At 39.7% G+C, this 15,334-nt stretch overlaps 1 protein-coding gene across 1 annotated transcript; it reads right to left on the bottom strand.

The window, feature by feature from the left end:
• Nucleotides 1–2,948: 2,948 nt before the first annotated feature.
• c25h12orf75 (chromosome 25 C12orf75 homolog) lies at nucleotides 2,949–14,817 on the bottom strand. The gene is made up of 6 exons (XM_005451008.3): nucleotides 14,473–14,817; nucleotides 9,758–9,782; nucleotides 7,897–7,932; nucleotides 7,512–7,591; nucleotides 6,732–6,762; nucleotides 2,949–6,625 (listed from the first exon to the last, which is right to left on the bottom strand). Exons 1-5 carry the CDS (start codon nucleotides 14,513–14,515, stop codon nucleotides 6,758–6,760), a joined length of 189 nt encoding a protein of 62 aa, XP_005451065.1. The 5' UTR covers nucleotides 14,516–14,817; the 3' UTR covers nucleotides 2,949–6,625; nucleotides 6,732–6,757.
• Between the last annotated feature and the right edge of the window lie 517 nt (nucleotides 14,818–15,334).

Here is a 15,334-nt window from a genome sequence, read left to right as displayed (position 1 = left end):
CGCCCGGCCCCCCATTTTACAGTTTAAAACTCATCATAATAAAAAACTTCTAGATTGATCTTAAAACTGGCTGTATACACTTCAGGTTAAACTCAGGGGTATGTAATTGGCCTCACTTCCCTGAAAGATGGTACGACCCCCCCCCCCTTCTGCAACCAAAACAGTAATTTGCACCCTGTTGCATGTACTGGGCTTGATTAGCAACTCTAGTGCCAAGATTAGTGCAAACCTCTGGCCTCTCAATTTAAATGAATAAGATTGTTAGAACTGATAGCTGGCTTTAACGATTTTGTCTCTTTGTAGACCTCAAAGAAGTTGCAGAGGCCTTGAGGGCGGGAAGACATACCTCTCATTTTTCATGGCTATTACAGAGGGAAAGATTTCTGACAAAAGTACTGTGAGAGTGCACAAGATTTTCTCTGCTGTTGCCACAATTGAAGCTAACGCTGTGCAGCAGTGACATCTACTGGTAAAAAGGATGACTTACAAATACAATTTCAAATAGGTGGCAAAGTAATATTTTTTTGTCTGAATAATAATTCAACAGTGCCAAAACAGTGCATGATATTTAATCGAATAGGCCTGTTTACTGCATTTGTCCTTTAAGAAAAGGGAGACCTTGAAAGGAGACAAGTCTAATGGATCATCTTACTAATAAATCACTCTCTTCATTTTTATTGGGGATCACAAAAAAACAGTCAAAGAAAAAAAAGAAAGCACACCCTCTTTGAAATTCTAAGGTTTTAAATATAAGGACAAGTGTGAGGACCTCTGTAAAAGAAGATGTTTTTGCAGCTTCCTGGAACATTCAGGAGTTTGTTAACACAGTGCCAAGGAGGAAAACAGCAGGAATGACTTTAAGCCACCAATTGCTGCTCTCCATCACTCTGGCAAGGGTTATAAGGTGATTTTCAAACAATTTGAAGTCCATCATTCTAAAGTGAGAAAGGTTATTCACACTTGAAGAACATTCAGAACAACTGCAAATGCTGCCAGGAGCAGACGCCTGAGCAAATTAACCCCAAGGTCAGACCATGCAATGCAACGAATGAAATGAAATCATGCTGCACAAAAAAGAAAAATGTCAAAGGCTACATCTCAGTTTCTACAGGCTTGCTCTCCCTGGTGGCCCTATACACATCTTAAGATATCCTTTCTTGATGAATTTGTTTATAGCACACTATAAAATCTCCATTGTCTATGACATGAGCCAAAATAGTTGTGACAACAAACCAATGTTGGTCCTGTGCAGTTGTTCAGTGGTCATGAGAACCAAAAATGGTAAAATTAAGTATACTCAAAAAACACTTGATTTTCAAGTGTGCCATTGATGCTGCTTCTATCCTCTACTGCCCTGCTGTGCAAAGCACAAAGAAAATGGAGAGGCTGTTGCGGCAAAATTTAATTAACACTGTTAGGTCCAGGGTTAGGTCTGATGCTAGCCTTATGCACTTTAGAGAAATTAAAAAAGTGACATTTTTGGAATAAATGTCAATAGTTTTTGTGTGTCAGTTAGTGCCCTATGATTGCCAAGGCAAAAAGGATATATTTTGATACCACAAGGTTAGACTTTAGGCATGTTAGAGTTGCAGTCGGGTTGCAGTTTAGAAGTTGTGATTATGATTTGTCAGAGGTATTTCTTTTAATATTCACAATATACCAAAAAATAGATTATTGGATGTAGCAGTGAATTGGTTTTAATTAAAATTTAAAAAATTACGTTTATATTTTCTATAATAATTCCCTTTTTAAACAAGTAAGTAGGTGTGAGTAATTATGCTATGAAGTGAAACAGAGACACTGGCGGACGCCAGTGTTTACTAAAAAATGTAAGCTTGAGAAAGAACAGCTGTGATTCCATGGTGGGCCAGATGCACAGATGATATGATTAAGGACCTGCTCTCAATCACGTACCTCTCACTGTTCACACACAGTCAGATCTCTATCTGTGCATGATACATATACATGATTACCTCAACACAAAGAGGGGAGCAATCTTGTTCAAACCTTTTTGTTGTGTTTGATGTTGGTGTTCTGTTGAGTGGGACGTTTCACTCAGCTTGTTCACTTATATTACCAAATATAGACTGCGGTATTTTTTTTCTCCTGTCTCTCATGGTGCCTAGTCTTGTAGGTGGCCTTGATTTTAATTGTCAGTGCTGAGATTTCTCTGACTGAAATTCTAGTTTCAGAACAATTTAAATAGTGAATAGATTTTTTATTTTATTTTATTCGTCTTAAAGTTAAAAAATGCAAGTTAATTAGTCTGTGACGTAACACAAAGGAAACATTTTTCAATAGACAGAGTTCAAAAGTTCAGTAAATACTAGAACTTATCATTTTTGCCCTTTGTAATTTGGAAGAAATAACTCTTTAGCAGAGCTTGTGTAACAAAGCATTTCAGCTAACACTACACGTCACAGAGAACCACATCTGCTTCTTTGGGATATTTTATATGTGCATGAAGGCTATTATGTATATGACAATATATGAGAAAAATGTAATATATGATAAAAAAAAAAAAAAATTCATATGTGAGTCAGTCCTATATGCTGCAGATATATGTCCCTTGATTACTTATTAGGGAAGTTCTGTTTTTTTCTTTTTCATGCACAGCTTATATTTTCTAGTTTCTGCACCAGGAGCAGAACATTATATGTGACCAGTGGAGAGGCTCAAACTGTTTGCATGCAGTAAAGAGGGGACAGTGAACCCAGCCTGCTCCTCTTTTCCTCTCTTCATGCGATCCCAGCACAGCCAATTATCAAGATGAACTTGAGATTGATCTTATTGCACAAAGGCCCACGGCAGTTAGCAAATCTTATTCTATTTCTTCATGCATGTCTGGAATATTTACTAAGAACACTTTTAATCCCTCAAGTCTGAAGCCTATTGATTACAGGAGGCAGATATGTTTCAGCAAAGACCACAATCAATAAACACAGCTGTGTGCGGACAATATAAAAGTCTTTAATTGTTGATAATTCAATCAGAAAATTGTGGATTTGTTGCACAGAGGCAGTCACATTTTTTTAATCTTCAGCATCATTGATAGATTAGGTTTAGAAAGGAGTGATGAGTAAATATTATTTATGCGTGAAAGACAGACATGATAAATATCCCATATAATGTTTTTAAGCATAGAACATCATTGAACAACCCAACCACCACTTATTACGTCTTGAATCATAAAATTATACAGTGGTCAAAACCATGGAGTGACATTGGTGGGGGGGTGGAGGGTTTTCTATGACTACTTCAGGTCTTTTCTAGTGTTGGAATAAATAAAATATTTAACAGCTACTTTGACTCCAGGTGGTTTCCAGAATTTTCTGCATCATTATAGCATTAAACCAGAAGAATCTTTTATTCAATACACAAAAGGAATAGTATTACAGTTTGAAGAAAGGCATTTCATTCCTTTCTTGCTTGTATCAACAGACGTGTCCTTTTAAAACTTACATTTGATGTTATGTGTTAAATGGTGACCTTTAAAGGTAGATGGCTGTTTCCCTGTTTCCAAAGTTTACGCTAAGCTAAGCTAACAGGCTGCTGGTAGCTAGCTTTGCTTAGCATTTAACATCCATAGCAGTTCCTCCCCCCAAAAATCTTCTATAAGCACAGCCCACCCCTACTACATTCAACACGCTGTACTGCAGCAACTACAGCAGCATTTTAATGTAGAGGACATCAAACGGTTATATTCATCCACATTCTGCCCCCTTGTCCCTGTTAAGCTAACTGAATAGGGCAAAGGCAGTGACATTCATCATATACAGGAGGAACAACCATAAAGGGCAACGTGAGGCTGACAGAAGAGGGAGAGGCAGGCAGCACAACACGCTGTAAAAGCCAAAGGCCTCCGGTGGGGACAGTAGTGGGGAAAAAATGTAGACATCAAAGAAAAGGGACAGCAAAAATGCAACGTCTCAGGTGGGTTCACTGATCAAATGTGTGATCTGGCACTGTAGGCACACTTCAGCTCCTTTTATTATTCGCCATTAACTACAAAGTACATGAAGCAGCTCTTTGTATCTGCAGTATAATCTGTCTCTACAACAGGTGAACAACGCACACACTGCAACAATGTGAGTAGACAAATGGCTTGCAATTAAAAGACACTACACGAAATCCCTTGGTATCAGCTCGACTGATAACTGGCGACGCAGCTTGGCAGCTAGTGGGCGTCGATGTGAAGCGCCACCCGCAAGAAAAACTGATAAAACAGTAAACAGTAAGCTTGTGTGCTGGCAGGGTGAAACAAGTCCTCATTTTTATGAGGCTGGTCAGTTGAGGCAGTCAGAGCTACACAGACAGGCGTATAAAGAGCTTTGTGTAGCTCGGACAGAACATCTCTTGAATCTCAAGTGTTTAAAGTTGGCCTATTTCCACCCTCCTCTAAAGTCTTGGTCAGTGGAAGATGTTGTACATTCATTAGAGGAGAGAACTGTCAAGAGTCCGGCTGACAAATGACCTTAGACCCTAATGCCCGCCCAGCTGTAATGTGTTTTTCTTTTCTGGGAACATCGTAGTGCTTGATGAGGTTTTACTGTTAAAGAATAAGGCTGCTTATATTGTGTATTTTTTTCTCGAGGTCAACAAACTTCACAAATGGACCGATCCCAACAACGAATTGATCTACTAATGCACCATCTATTAGAATTCATGTGTTCCTGCAATGCCCAAATTCTTTAAAAAGAAATCTCTTAACAATATGGTGGAGAAACACATAGACCCTGCCTACACTTGATTATAAACTGCACCTTCTGGGATCAAATTACACACGGACAGTGCTAAAGATAAGGAACAATCAATATCATGCAATCTGATCCACTTACTCAAAGCGCTTTCTGTGTTGGTTTGAGCCACATATTTATTGTAAGGTCAATGCTTTCATTTTCTGACTTGTCTAAAACAAGAAAAAACCTGGAAAATTGTTATGAAGCATTGTCCTTGTTGCAGACAGAACATTTCCTTCATTTTGTCTCACAAATTACAATATCAATAGCTGGAATAACTCGTACACAAATATTAGTTCTCGTTCTCTTTGCTAACTTAAAGCTAATCTGGCACTTGAGTGGCAATGAAACATCTGTGTTCAACAGTAGCAAAGACAGCTGGAGACACGTGATTGTCACAGATTCGCAGATATAAAAGAACAACGTATCTCTGTTGTCCAATCTTGATCCAATTGCCCGAGACACATTTTAGCATTAAGTGTGAACAAGGTCGCAGAGTTTATCTCAACCTTAGAGTGGACTGAGCAAAGCCTAAGTCAGACACAAGAATCTTTGATTTCATTTTTTTTTCATGAGGACTTGTTGACAGCCAAAAAACATACAAAATAACACATTTCATATAAAGATAACAAAAAGCAAACAAACATAAAACAACTATGCTTATACAGTATAAAGTAGAATTATAATAAATTCAATGGAGTTGCTACAACGGCACTTTCAATAAAGAAAAAAGAATTCACTTTTTTGGCCGGCTGTCTCTATTCTTCACATTTTTTGTTGTTTTTGTTTTCCTTTTTTTTGCAAATGAATATGAAATATTAAGACATGTTTTTTTCTTTTTTCAGTTGTGTGTAACATACATGGATGTTGTGAGATTTGAAGAAACTGTGTCAGTTCTACATCTGGAGCGAAACTATAAGAATTATGTGAATGAGCCACAAGCAGTATAAATAGGGGGAACAGGAAAATACAATCCTGCAGACAACTGAGAAGGATGGAAAGAGAGAGAGAGACGGGTGGAGGGGGAGAGCTCCTCTAAGTATCATGACTCATATGCTGTGGTTACATAATCAGTCTGGGGCCAAGCTAAGTGATAACATCAGGTACGACCTGCCTGCTGCACTCGGGACATTTAGGAACATCGTCTGTGAAACCCTCGACTTGACTCGTCGCTGTTATTAACATTTAGAGCCATTGTTAGAATCAGTGTCATTTCAGACTTTTCAGTTGCAGCAGCAGGACCCTGATTGCAATCAGCACTATTTTCAACAACACTGAGATGTTCAGTTATACGTTAACAGGAATGTGTTTGCTGCTTTGTGTGTGTGTGTGTGTGTGTGTGTGTGTGTGTGTGTGTGTGTGTGTGTGAAACTCTGGTCTATCTCTGTCTCTCTATAACTCTATCCCTGCCACACAATGAATCATTGATGGCGTTTTAGAGAAATAACTGAGCAGTGATTATTATTGCAGAGGGCTATTGGGAGTGTGTCAGCCCCCACCCAGTTATTTAGTAAGTTGGCTGGATCATCTGTCTCCTCCTGAGAAAGAGAAATTTCCAGTGAATTGACTGAGAAATCCAGATGACTGTCGATAAGTCCGGTGCCGCTGTCCACAGCTGCTAGTCCCAGATTCAGTGCTTTCCTAGTATTTGCAAAGGAAAGGGTGATGATGCAATCCACTTGCAGGCCTCTGATGTGCACCTCTGTTTCACTTTGCCACCCATTACTCCGTGAGGGAACATCCCCCCAGCCCGAGCAGGCCGACCACATCTTCGTAGAGTACTAGTGCCTGAGACTTTATTCAGTCTGTGGTGGGGCAGAATCAGAGGGCTTGCATCCTCTTTGCTTGTAATGTGACTGTTTGTACGTAAATTAATATGCAGGATCCTGTCGAGACGAGAGAAAAAAACAGAGTCAGCGGCTTTCACATGGGTCTTTTGCACTGAATAAGCAATGTTAAAAGCCGAACAAAGAGGCTTCATATTTCAGGTACCTCTGTTGCGTTTCCTTGAATGGTTGCTAGTCTGCAAGAAGGAAGAAACAACTGAGTCAGTGTTCAGATATTTATAGGACAATTATTTGACAAAAATTTTTTTATTCTTCTCTGGTGTTTCTGTCTCACTCAAGACTGTGTTGAAAAACACCCACACACTCCACCCGGCAGTTTGAACTTCTTGGCTTCAATAAAAACAAGAGCCAATACTTCTTATGCCCGAGGATACAAAACTGAATCAATCCATTATTATATTTAACCGCAATGAGCACAAGGATATGTATGCGAGAAGAAAGCCCTCAGGGCCGCAAAACGCAAGAGCGAGGTGAGTTTACTCTAAACTCTTAATTCAGGAGGCATGGCAGTTTATCACTTATATTTCTCCATCAGAAAGCCATTTACATAAATTAAGATGTTTTACTTTGTAAACAGAGAAAATGAATAACATTTACAATATGCACAACTCTGTAACGCACATGTTGATTAAAAACACCATTTTTGGACAGAATAATTGACGTCAACTATATTTAACTTTGCAAATATCAGTACCCTCTTGGGTATAGCAAAGTAAATGTTTCTCATTAATATTCAGTAAAAATAAAGGTCAAATAAAACCGAAGATGCTGCTGGCGACGTGGTTCCACGTGGTGGCATGGTTTCATGTGGTGAGATGCCTGAGAGGCTGCCAGATGTTAGCGGTATAACAGCTCACTGTTCGCCACACCGAGTTCTGCTTCTAAATGTGAGGGATTCGTGTACGTAACGCGTGCTGCAGTTCACCTTTACGTGTAGCTTTGGACTGACTGGCAGCCACAGTCGTTAGGTCTGCTGGCAGACCTACATACACACCACCATAGTTCCTGAGAGGAGAGCAGAGGAGAGGGGAGGAGAGGTTTTAAAGACCAAGTAGCAATTTAAAACCATAGATGGCATTGATTTTTGTTTTAGTGGATGTTTTTAATAGCATTACTATTATCCCATCAAACTGACAGAACTCTAAATGGAATTCAGTTCTCATTTTATTCATTTATTTTTTGAGTTATTGTTCATTTACTTGTTTAAACCTTGCACTTTATAATCAGAATGCTGCAAAACAAACTATTTGACAAAAATTTCAAAAGTATAGCCGTCTTAGCAAAATGCACTCAAGGGCACTGCAAAGTACCTTCTTTTCTCATCTTCTGCTGAGGGATCTTCTGTCCTGATTGAGAGAATGGGCACAGGTCAGGTCAGCTCATACGGGAGCAGAGAGGAAATAAAAAAAATCACAAATATACAAAATAGAGAGAAAGTGCAAACATTGTTCTTTTGGAGGTTCTTTTGCTTAGCCTCAGAAATCTTCGGTGTGCTGCTCAAGCCCTGCAGGGAATACTTCCCTGTCAGGGACCTCTATAGACCGAACCGCCAGTTTCATTTCAGGCCTGCTGAACAACAAACTTGAAGTGGTCTCAGGTTTGATGTGGTGGCTGATCATTAAGATCAAACGTGGTAACAACATGAAGCCGATGTGAAAGTTTATTCACTGTGTGCACTATCCCTATGCAAGCCAAGCTGTACCATGCTTTTCAGTTTTGTGAGTATATTATTCCCTTAACCTTGTGTCTTGCTCTGTGAGTGTGTGTGTTGGTGCACGTGTGTATGAGTGTGTGCGCATGAGCTTTTGTGTGGTAGTTTGCTGTGTAGCACAGACCTAGATAGCTGTGATTAGCTTCACTGAGTCAATGCTTTACTGTCAGCTCTCATGGGTCCTGTGCTGGCTGTTCAGATGGTTATGAAGGAGAATACACACACTTACACACACACACACAAACACAAACTACAGTAAAGCACAAACACACACACACAGTATTTCCAGGAAATGCTTTGGAAAAAGCTGCCCCTCCCACAGCTTTTTACTGTATTCTAGATACCAAAAAAAAGTATATCGTCTGTATTTCGCTTAGAATAAAAACAAAAAACCCCAAAGAACAGAACACAAAACTATTTGGGGGCCAAAATAAATTACTTTGAACCAAAAGTATATAGAACAAAAGCAGAGTGGTTAGTCTGAAATTAAAATATTTCTGTCACTGTCAACAGGGACAATCCAGTTTTGGACCCACAGTAAATTTACTTTAAATTGTTTTTGTTAACAAACTACGACGAGTATTAGGGCCACATTAGGGGGAAAAATCATTTTGAGAATAAAGTCATAATTCTGTTTTTAAAAAAAAATCCAGATTACAGTTATTGTTTGACGACAAACTGCCAAAGTTGCTATAAACCTCTACAAAATGCCTTGTGTAAATGACATAATGAAACAAACTGATCATCCTCTTTATTGCACAACGGTGTAACCAACCATACTCTACATTATGCTGCCTAAGATTTTGTTAACTCTTCATCTTTGACTGTAGGAGGAACCCACACAAAAACTGGGAGAACATGTGAAGTCAACACAAAAGGCCCCGGCCAGATGGCAGAGTCGATCGCAGGACCTTATTGTTGTGAGGCAACAGTGCTAACTGCCACACCACTGTGGTTCCCAACTTCACATGTCACATGTAAATCTCCAAAGGTTGATTCTGTTCATCTGGACGTAGCGTTTTCAGTGGGAGAAGCGTTTTGTCACTCGTCTCAGCTGACTGCAGGGTTCCCTAATCTTATAAACAGATTAGATTGGGGAAACCTGCAGTCAGCTGAGACTGAAGAAGTCACTTGGATGAGTGACAAAACGTTTCTCCCACTGAAAACGCTACGTCCAGATGAACAGAATCAACCTTTGGAGATTTTCTTACCTGGATGATTGAGCATGCATCAAGACACATGTAAATTACAAAATGTTAACAATGATGATCTTTACTGTCAAACCCTTGCATATTTATCATTGTTAAATGACCCTAAGTGTCAGTGTTAATATACAGTATTGGGATATAAAGCTAATTTTGTACAGTGTAGATTTTGATGCAAGCTTTCAAGGCCTGGAGGCTGCAGATGATGAGTTTTAGAAATACTTTAAATAATTAGAAAATGGCTTATGTACTTACACATCTTTGGAGGCTTCTGCTGGCCCTGAGAACAGATAACAAGCCAAAAGTTAATTTCATTCCATTATGAAATGTACAAGTGGGCAAAGCAGGTGTGTTTTACCAAACTGATCATTCATTTCTTTGCATTTATGATCAGTGAACTGCACAGCAGGTTTTTAATCAACAGTCACTGAATGTGAACTACACACTCACTGAGCACTTCATTAGGAACACCTATGCACCAGCGTCATTCATACATCATTCTCCAATCTGTCGGTCTTGCTGCAAGAGTGCAGTGCAATGTGTCAATGGTAAAAATCCGTGGATCCAATGTGCTATAATGACTTGATTCCTTTATGCTCCCAGTATATGTTCCCATAAAGTATGACAGAACACCACATCACAAACATTCTCTCAAAGTCTCACACTGGTCTCATGAACATGACGAGTCTGGTGGACCTGAGAGGATCTCAAGTCAGCAGATCTGCATTCAGCATAACGCTGCCAATATGTCCAGTAGTACAAAGGGAGCATGAATGTGCAGCTGACGATTCTACAAGAGTGATGTAATGCAAATATGTCATTCGAGGAATCCATGCCACAAAGAATAGAGGCTGTTTTGTGAGCAAAGCAAGGCCTTGCCCAGCATACTGGCTACTGTATTTTTAGATACTTCAGTGTCCATAAACAATGCCTACACTACTTCTGTTTCTGCCACACTTATCAGACTTATCTTACAAAAACTCAACACTTTATTGGCTCCTTTAATTGCTAGGGTGACGAAAGTGAACCGTTAACTGGCATTATTTTCGGAAGGTGTAAAACGAACCCCTCCCAGTGTAATCATCACGTGCAGTTTCGACAAACATGAAATTCAACCAGTCGTTACAATCGTTATTTGTTGAAGCTGAATGAACTGTTAACCAAAACCACAACTTCTGCCAACTATATTCAAAATGCTTTTGTTGCCTAAACCCAAGTAAACACTGCAAAATTCTCGCTAAGTATCAAAGTCCTGTGTTTTGTACACCTGGCATTCACCCCGACTACCTAACTGCAGTTCCTCTCAGTCACAGCAGATGCATTTCCTGTACTGAGAAATGTTGCTGCTGAAAATATCAACAACAGGATGGACCCAATTTAGTGCACCCTGCAGTGACTAAGATACAGGATTTACACAGACATGGTCATTTTTGTAAATGCTTGAAAAAAAAAAAACCCACATACACACACTCAACTCATATCCATCCATTAAAATAAAAAGCTGCACGATGCAGAAGGTACTTAGCTTCATGCAAGGTGAGACAGTTTTTTTGTTTGTTTGCTAGTTTTTAAAGGCAACAAAATCCACCTAATTAAAATATCTAATGTCCAATAATTAACTCAACAAATACAATTTCTTTTTAATGTTAATAATTGCACATTTTAATTAGGTGAATTTAATTATCCCAGCCTTTATTTTAAACTAGATTTAGTTTAGTCTAAATTATGCGAATGAGAAAATCTTTAAAGGTACAAGATACGTTTTTATTTAACATCTTTATTTGTTATCAGATGTTTTTAATTTTTTCACTACATTTCAAAAGCCAATATTTGATATTCATTTCTAATGCCTTACAACATTTTTCAGCAGCTAACATTTTACAGATCGCACATTAAACCTTACACACAATGTGCAACGTTTAAGTACTGGGACAATAACATATATCCAGAAAGTGATGGGATATCTCGGAAAAGTGTGTTAAATCTGGGATACAAGGATCAACTGATTAGAATCTGGTGGTCAAAGATCGTCACTCAACATATATTTTTGCCTTCCACTCAGATTCATATGCAAATTGTGACAAAATTTCATAGAAATACCTAATATGATCAAATAGAGGAGATGACCGGTGAACTTCTCTGTGACCTTATAATGTTCTGTAAAAATGCTTTTCTGGCCATTACTCAGCACCATAATTCAGCAACAGAAGAGGTGATATTGGCCTTATTTCACATTTAGTTGGATATTGAATTGGTGACACTAATCTTTGGTACTGCAAGCTGGTGTTTTATTTATTTACTGAAATCTTTTTGTGGAGTTAGTTGCACACCACCTCAAAGACTTAGTGACCAAAGTTATAGCTAATGCTGGATTTATTCATTTATTTTTTATAAGGGCAAATACACAGCATGAACCATTCCCAATTTAACAGCATTTACAGCCTGTGTTTGAGATGCCTGTGATTCTCATAGCCTTTAAATGAGCTGCTCCAGAAACCAGTTTGGGATGATCTGAGCTTTGTGACATGGCACGTTAACAGGTTGATGAGAACCATTGTGATGACTTGATCTAAAAAGAGGAACATATTGTAAAATAACTTTAGACATACAGTGTATGATGCCTCAGTTGCAGATACCCACTGAGCTCATCTCCATGCTGTTTGACTCTTTTATGGACCGACAACACTTTGTGCTTTGCCAAACTGCAGGCAGTCAACTGAGCTTGATTTGAATTGTAATAACATCATAATGCATTCTGCAGGAGGATAATCTGACTTTTTTCTTGAATGTACAGTCGCACATTGACAACAGCGGTGGAACAAAAGCCTCAGTTGTGTCCTTCAATTGCTTTTTCATGTCATACCTTATTTTATAAGAGTAGAAATGTACCTTGAAAAGAACACCACAAGAATCACTTGCAATAGTAGAAAATTGGATAATCTACATTACACACAAATAGGCTACAGCACATTTTATCCTCGTAGAGGGAATGCTGACATGACACAGGGGCCTATTCAGTGGCCTGACAAAAGCTCATTCATATCCAAGGCAGCACATCAGGGTGCATAAGACTAGGGACAGGCAATGTGATATAGAACCACTAGAGCCGTCATTTTGAGTTTTGTAAGACCATATCCTGAAATTAGAGCATTTTTTGTAGGACTCGACCTAATAGCTTTCTAAAAACTTGGGCTACGGTCAGGACTTTGTTGCCTTGAAGCAAACAACTTAGACCGTACAGTAAATGTTGGTTTATAAAACACTATAAAGTCCTTATATAATGAGGAAGGTTTAGCCTGCTTTTAATGTATTCATGTATACCATTTAGCAAAATAACAGCTGCACATCAGAGTTCTTAAACTTTATACCTGAAAATGTGCATTTGTAGGTTTGATGTTGTCGCTCACTAAAATCAAATCAAAGCAAAGTTAATTTTATTGAACTGAATGTTCTCTGTGATGAATACTTGCAGGCTAACTTTCCAATTTGTGTTCTCTGAGTGGAAGCTGTGTAAAACAGATTTCACTACAAGTCAGAAATAAGCTTAAAATATATATATTTATGCATTTTTCCACATCACCATCTGGGAAAGTGACAAAATACAGTTTGCACCATAAAGTGTTACTTTAACACTTTATTCAGTGGCATTATTAAACTAAGGTCAAATAGGTTTGTGTGCGTGTGCGTATATATGCAACTTATCACTCACAGAACAAAGCGTAGGGACAAAATAATTGTTCATAGATTGAAATAGTAGGAAATGTAAACAAGAAATGCTTCTATCTTTATTTACAGAAAGCGAAACACTTGATTCTGACCTGGTGTCAGCCGGTATGGACAAATGAGTGCAGCCACTAGTCGAAATTTATCAGAGTGACAGGATGTCACATGCCCTTGACACTGTGCTGATCGCTGACCTCTAAGACCAAAAAAGTGGATAAGGCCTGCCATGCAGAAACAAACACAGCTGCTGTCCTTCATAGACAAACAAACCACAGTTACAGTACGCTCACACAACTGCCTAGATGCTGTTTGTGTACCTCAAGGTGGATCTCATTTAAAGCATGAAACAACACTGGACTGTGTTTCCCTGTAGCTTTCTGAGCTCTGTTAACGCGCCTGCTAAGCGCTGATTAGGTACCTGCAAACACACACACACATTTGCAGAAGCACAAACACACACTGTGCTTTAATAGGTAGTGGTGGGTGAGGTAATCCTGCAGATACTTCAGGAAAATTGTTACCACAATTTGACTCTGAAGCCCTGAGATTTACTTCGCAAAACTTGAAACATGTCTAAAATCAGCCTACATCGACTGAGAAAGGTGTTTTATGAGGAAAATAAGAAACGGAAAAGCACGATAGCCCAGTGAGAGTTGGTAAAATCACGCGATACAGGATTTTTTTTTCCATTCAAATATGTCCTCCAGGCTTTATGAATGAACCTGGCTGTTGATTAGGCATTTTTAGTGCTGCCTGCTTATAGGGCACAACCAACATCAGTCAAGCGGGAAGACAAAGATGGATGGATGTCAGTGAAATTGCTTGTCTTCCGTCCTCAGCGAACCCTTTGAAACAAGCACTAAGATGCTGAGAGAGAAGCTGTTCACTTAGATGTTAACGCCACATTTACGGTGTCAGGAGCCGCGATCTGCATCAAAGCGGCGCATTCTTCAGACCCAGGTGCCTCAGACGAGGGCGACCCTTCGTGATCGATCTGCCACCCATGGCTTCGAGAGACCACCACGGGCATACACACGCGCAACCCCGCCCCCAAACAGACACACACACACACAGACATTCTTTTAAACGCAACGGCAACCCCGACACACTTCATTTACATTCAAGATCTTCTCCCATCGCTGCAGATAGTGGCAACTCTTTCTCTCACCCCCCGTCCACCTCACACACACGCTCACCCAGTATTGCACACACAAACGGATGTACACAGAGATTCCTGAAACACTCACCCCCTCCTGTGGTGCTGGTGGCTGAGGAATTGCCACAACCCATTTTGCATCGATGCAGCCACCGTCCAAGCTGAGCGGACACGTTTAATGAGTGGATGTACGGAGAGGACAGGAGGGGAATGTAACACACATTGGGAGAAGAGGGGAAAGTGGGCAGGAGAGGTGACAGAGGCACAAAGGGAGGGAAGGTCAAAGGAAATGCCTAGCAGGGACCTCCATTGGTTGTATCCCTTCCCCTGTCTTCAACCCTTGCGCCTGCCTACTGCAATGCAATGAAGAGCTCAGAGTGAAGTGAGAGCATGGCGAGAGAGGCTTTTATACACACACACCACACTCACTGACAAGAGAGAACGAGGGAGTGGGGGGAATGAGGGGGGAGAGAGAGAGAGAGAGAAAAAGATGCTTTACCCTCACATGATTTGCTCTTTTCCTCCACCCTGACAAGGTTGCCCGGGAAACCAGGGGAAAGGGGGCGGAGGGTAGAGTGAGAGCCAACCAATAAGGAGCTTCCTTTATATATAAAGGTGTAAAAAAAAACTGGAATACATTGAATGGCATCAATATATCAGCATGTTTGTGTGGCATACTGTAAAATTCCCAAAGTGCTCTGTGTATGCTAAAATATAGAGAAGCAATACTTGTGCTTTTTTTACAGAACGACGCACGCGTTCATGCTCACTCATGACCTAAAGCTTATATACTTGAGCTGCTGGCAATCAGTGAGAATGAGAATATGGAAAAACCTTGAAGAGTGAACACGTGGAACCACAAAGGGTCGTGCATAGGCCTCTTTATAGCCCCGAGTGATTCTCAGAGCATCTCTGTTCTTCATTTCACTCACGATGTATGCGCTTGAAATGCA

This window comes from Oreochromis niloticus, linkage group LG7 (assembly GCF_001858045.2).
Source record: "Oreochromis niloticus isolate F11D_XX linkage group LG7, O_niloticus_UMD_NMBU, whole genome shotgun sequence".
In the NCBI taxonomy this organism is placed as follows: domain Eukaryota; kingdom Metazoa; phylum Chordata; class Actinopteri; order Cichliformes; family Cichlidae; genus Oreochromis; species Oreochromis niloticus.
The sequence above is the reverse complement of the archived record's forward strand: the minus strand, read 5'-3'. Positions and strand labels throughout refer to the sequence as shown.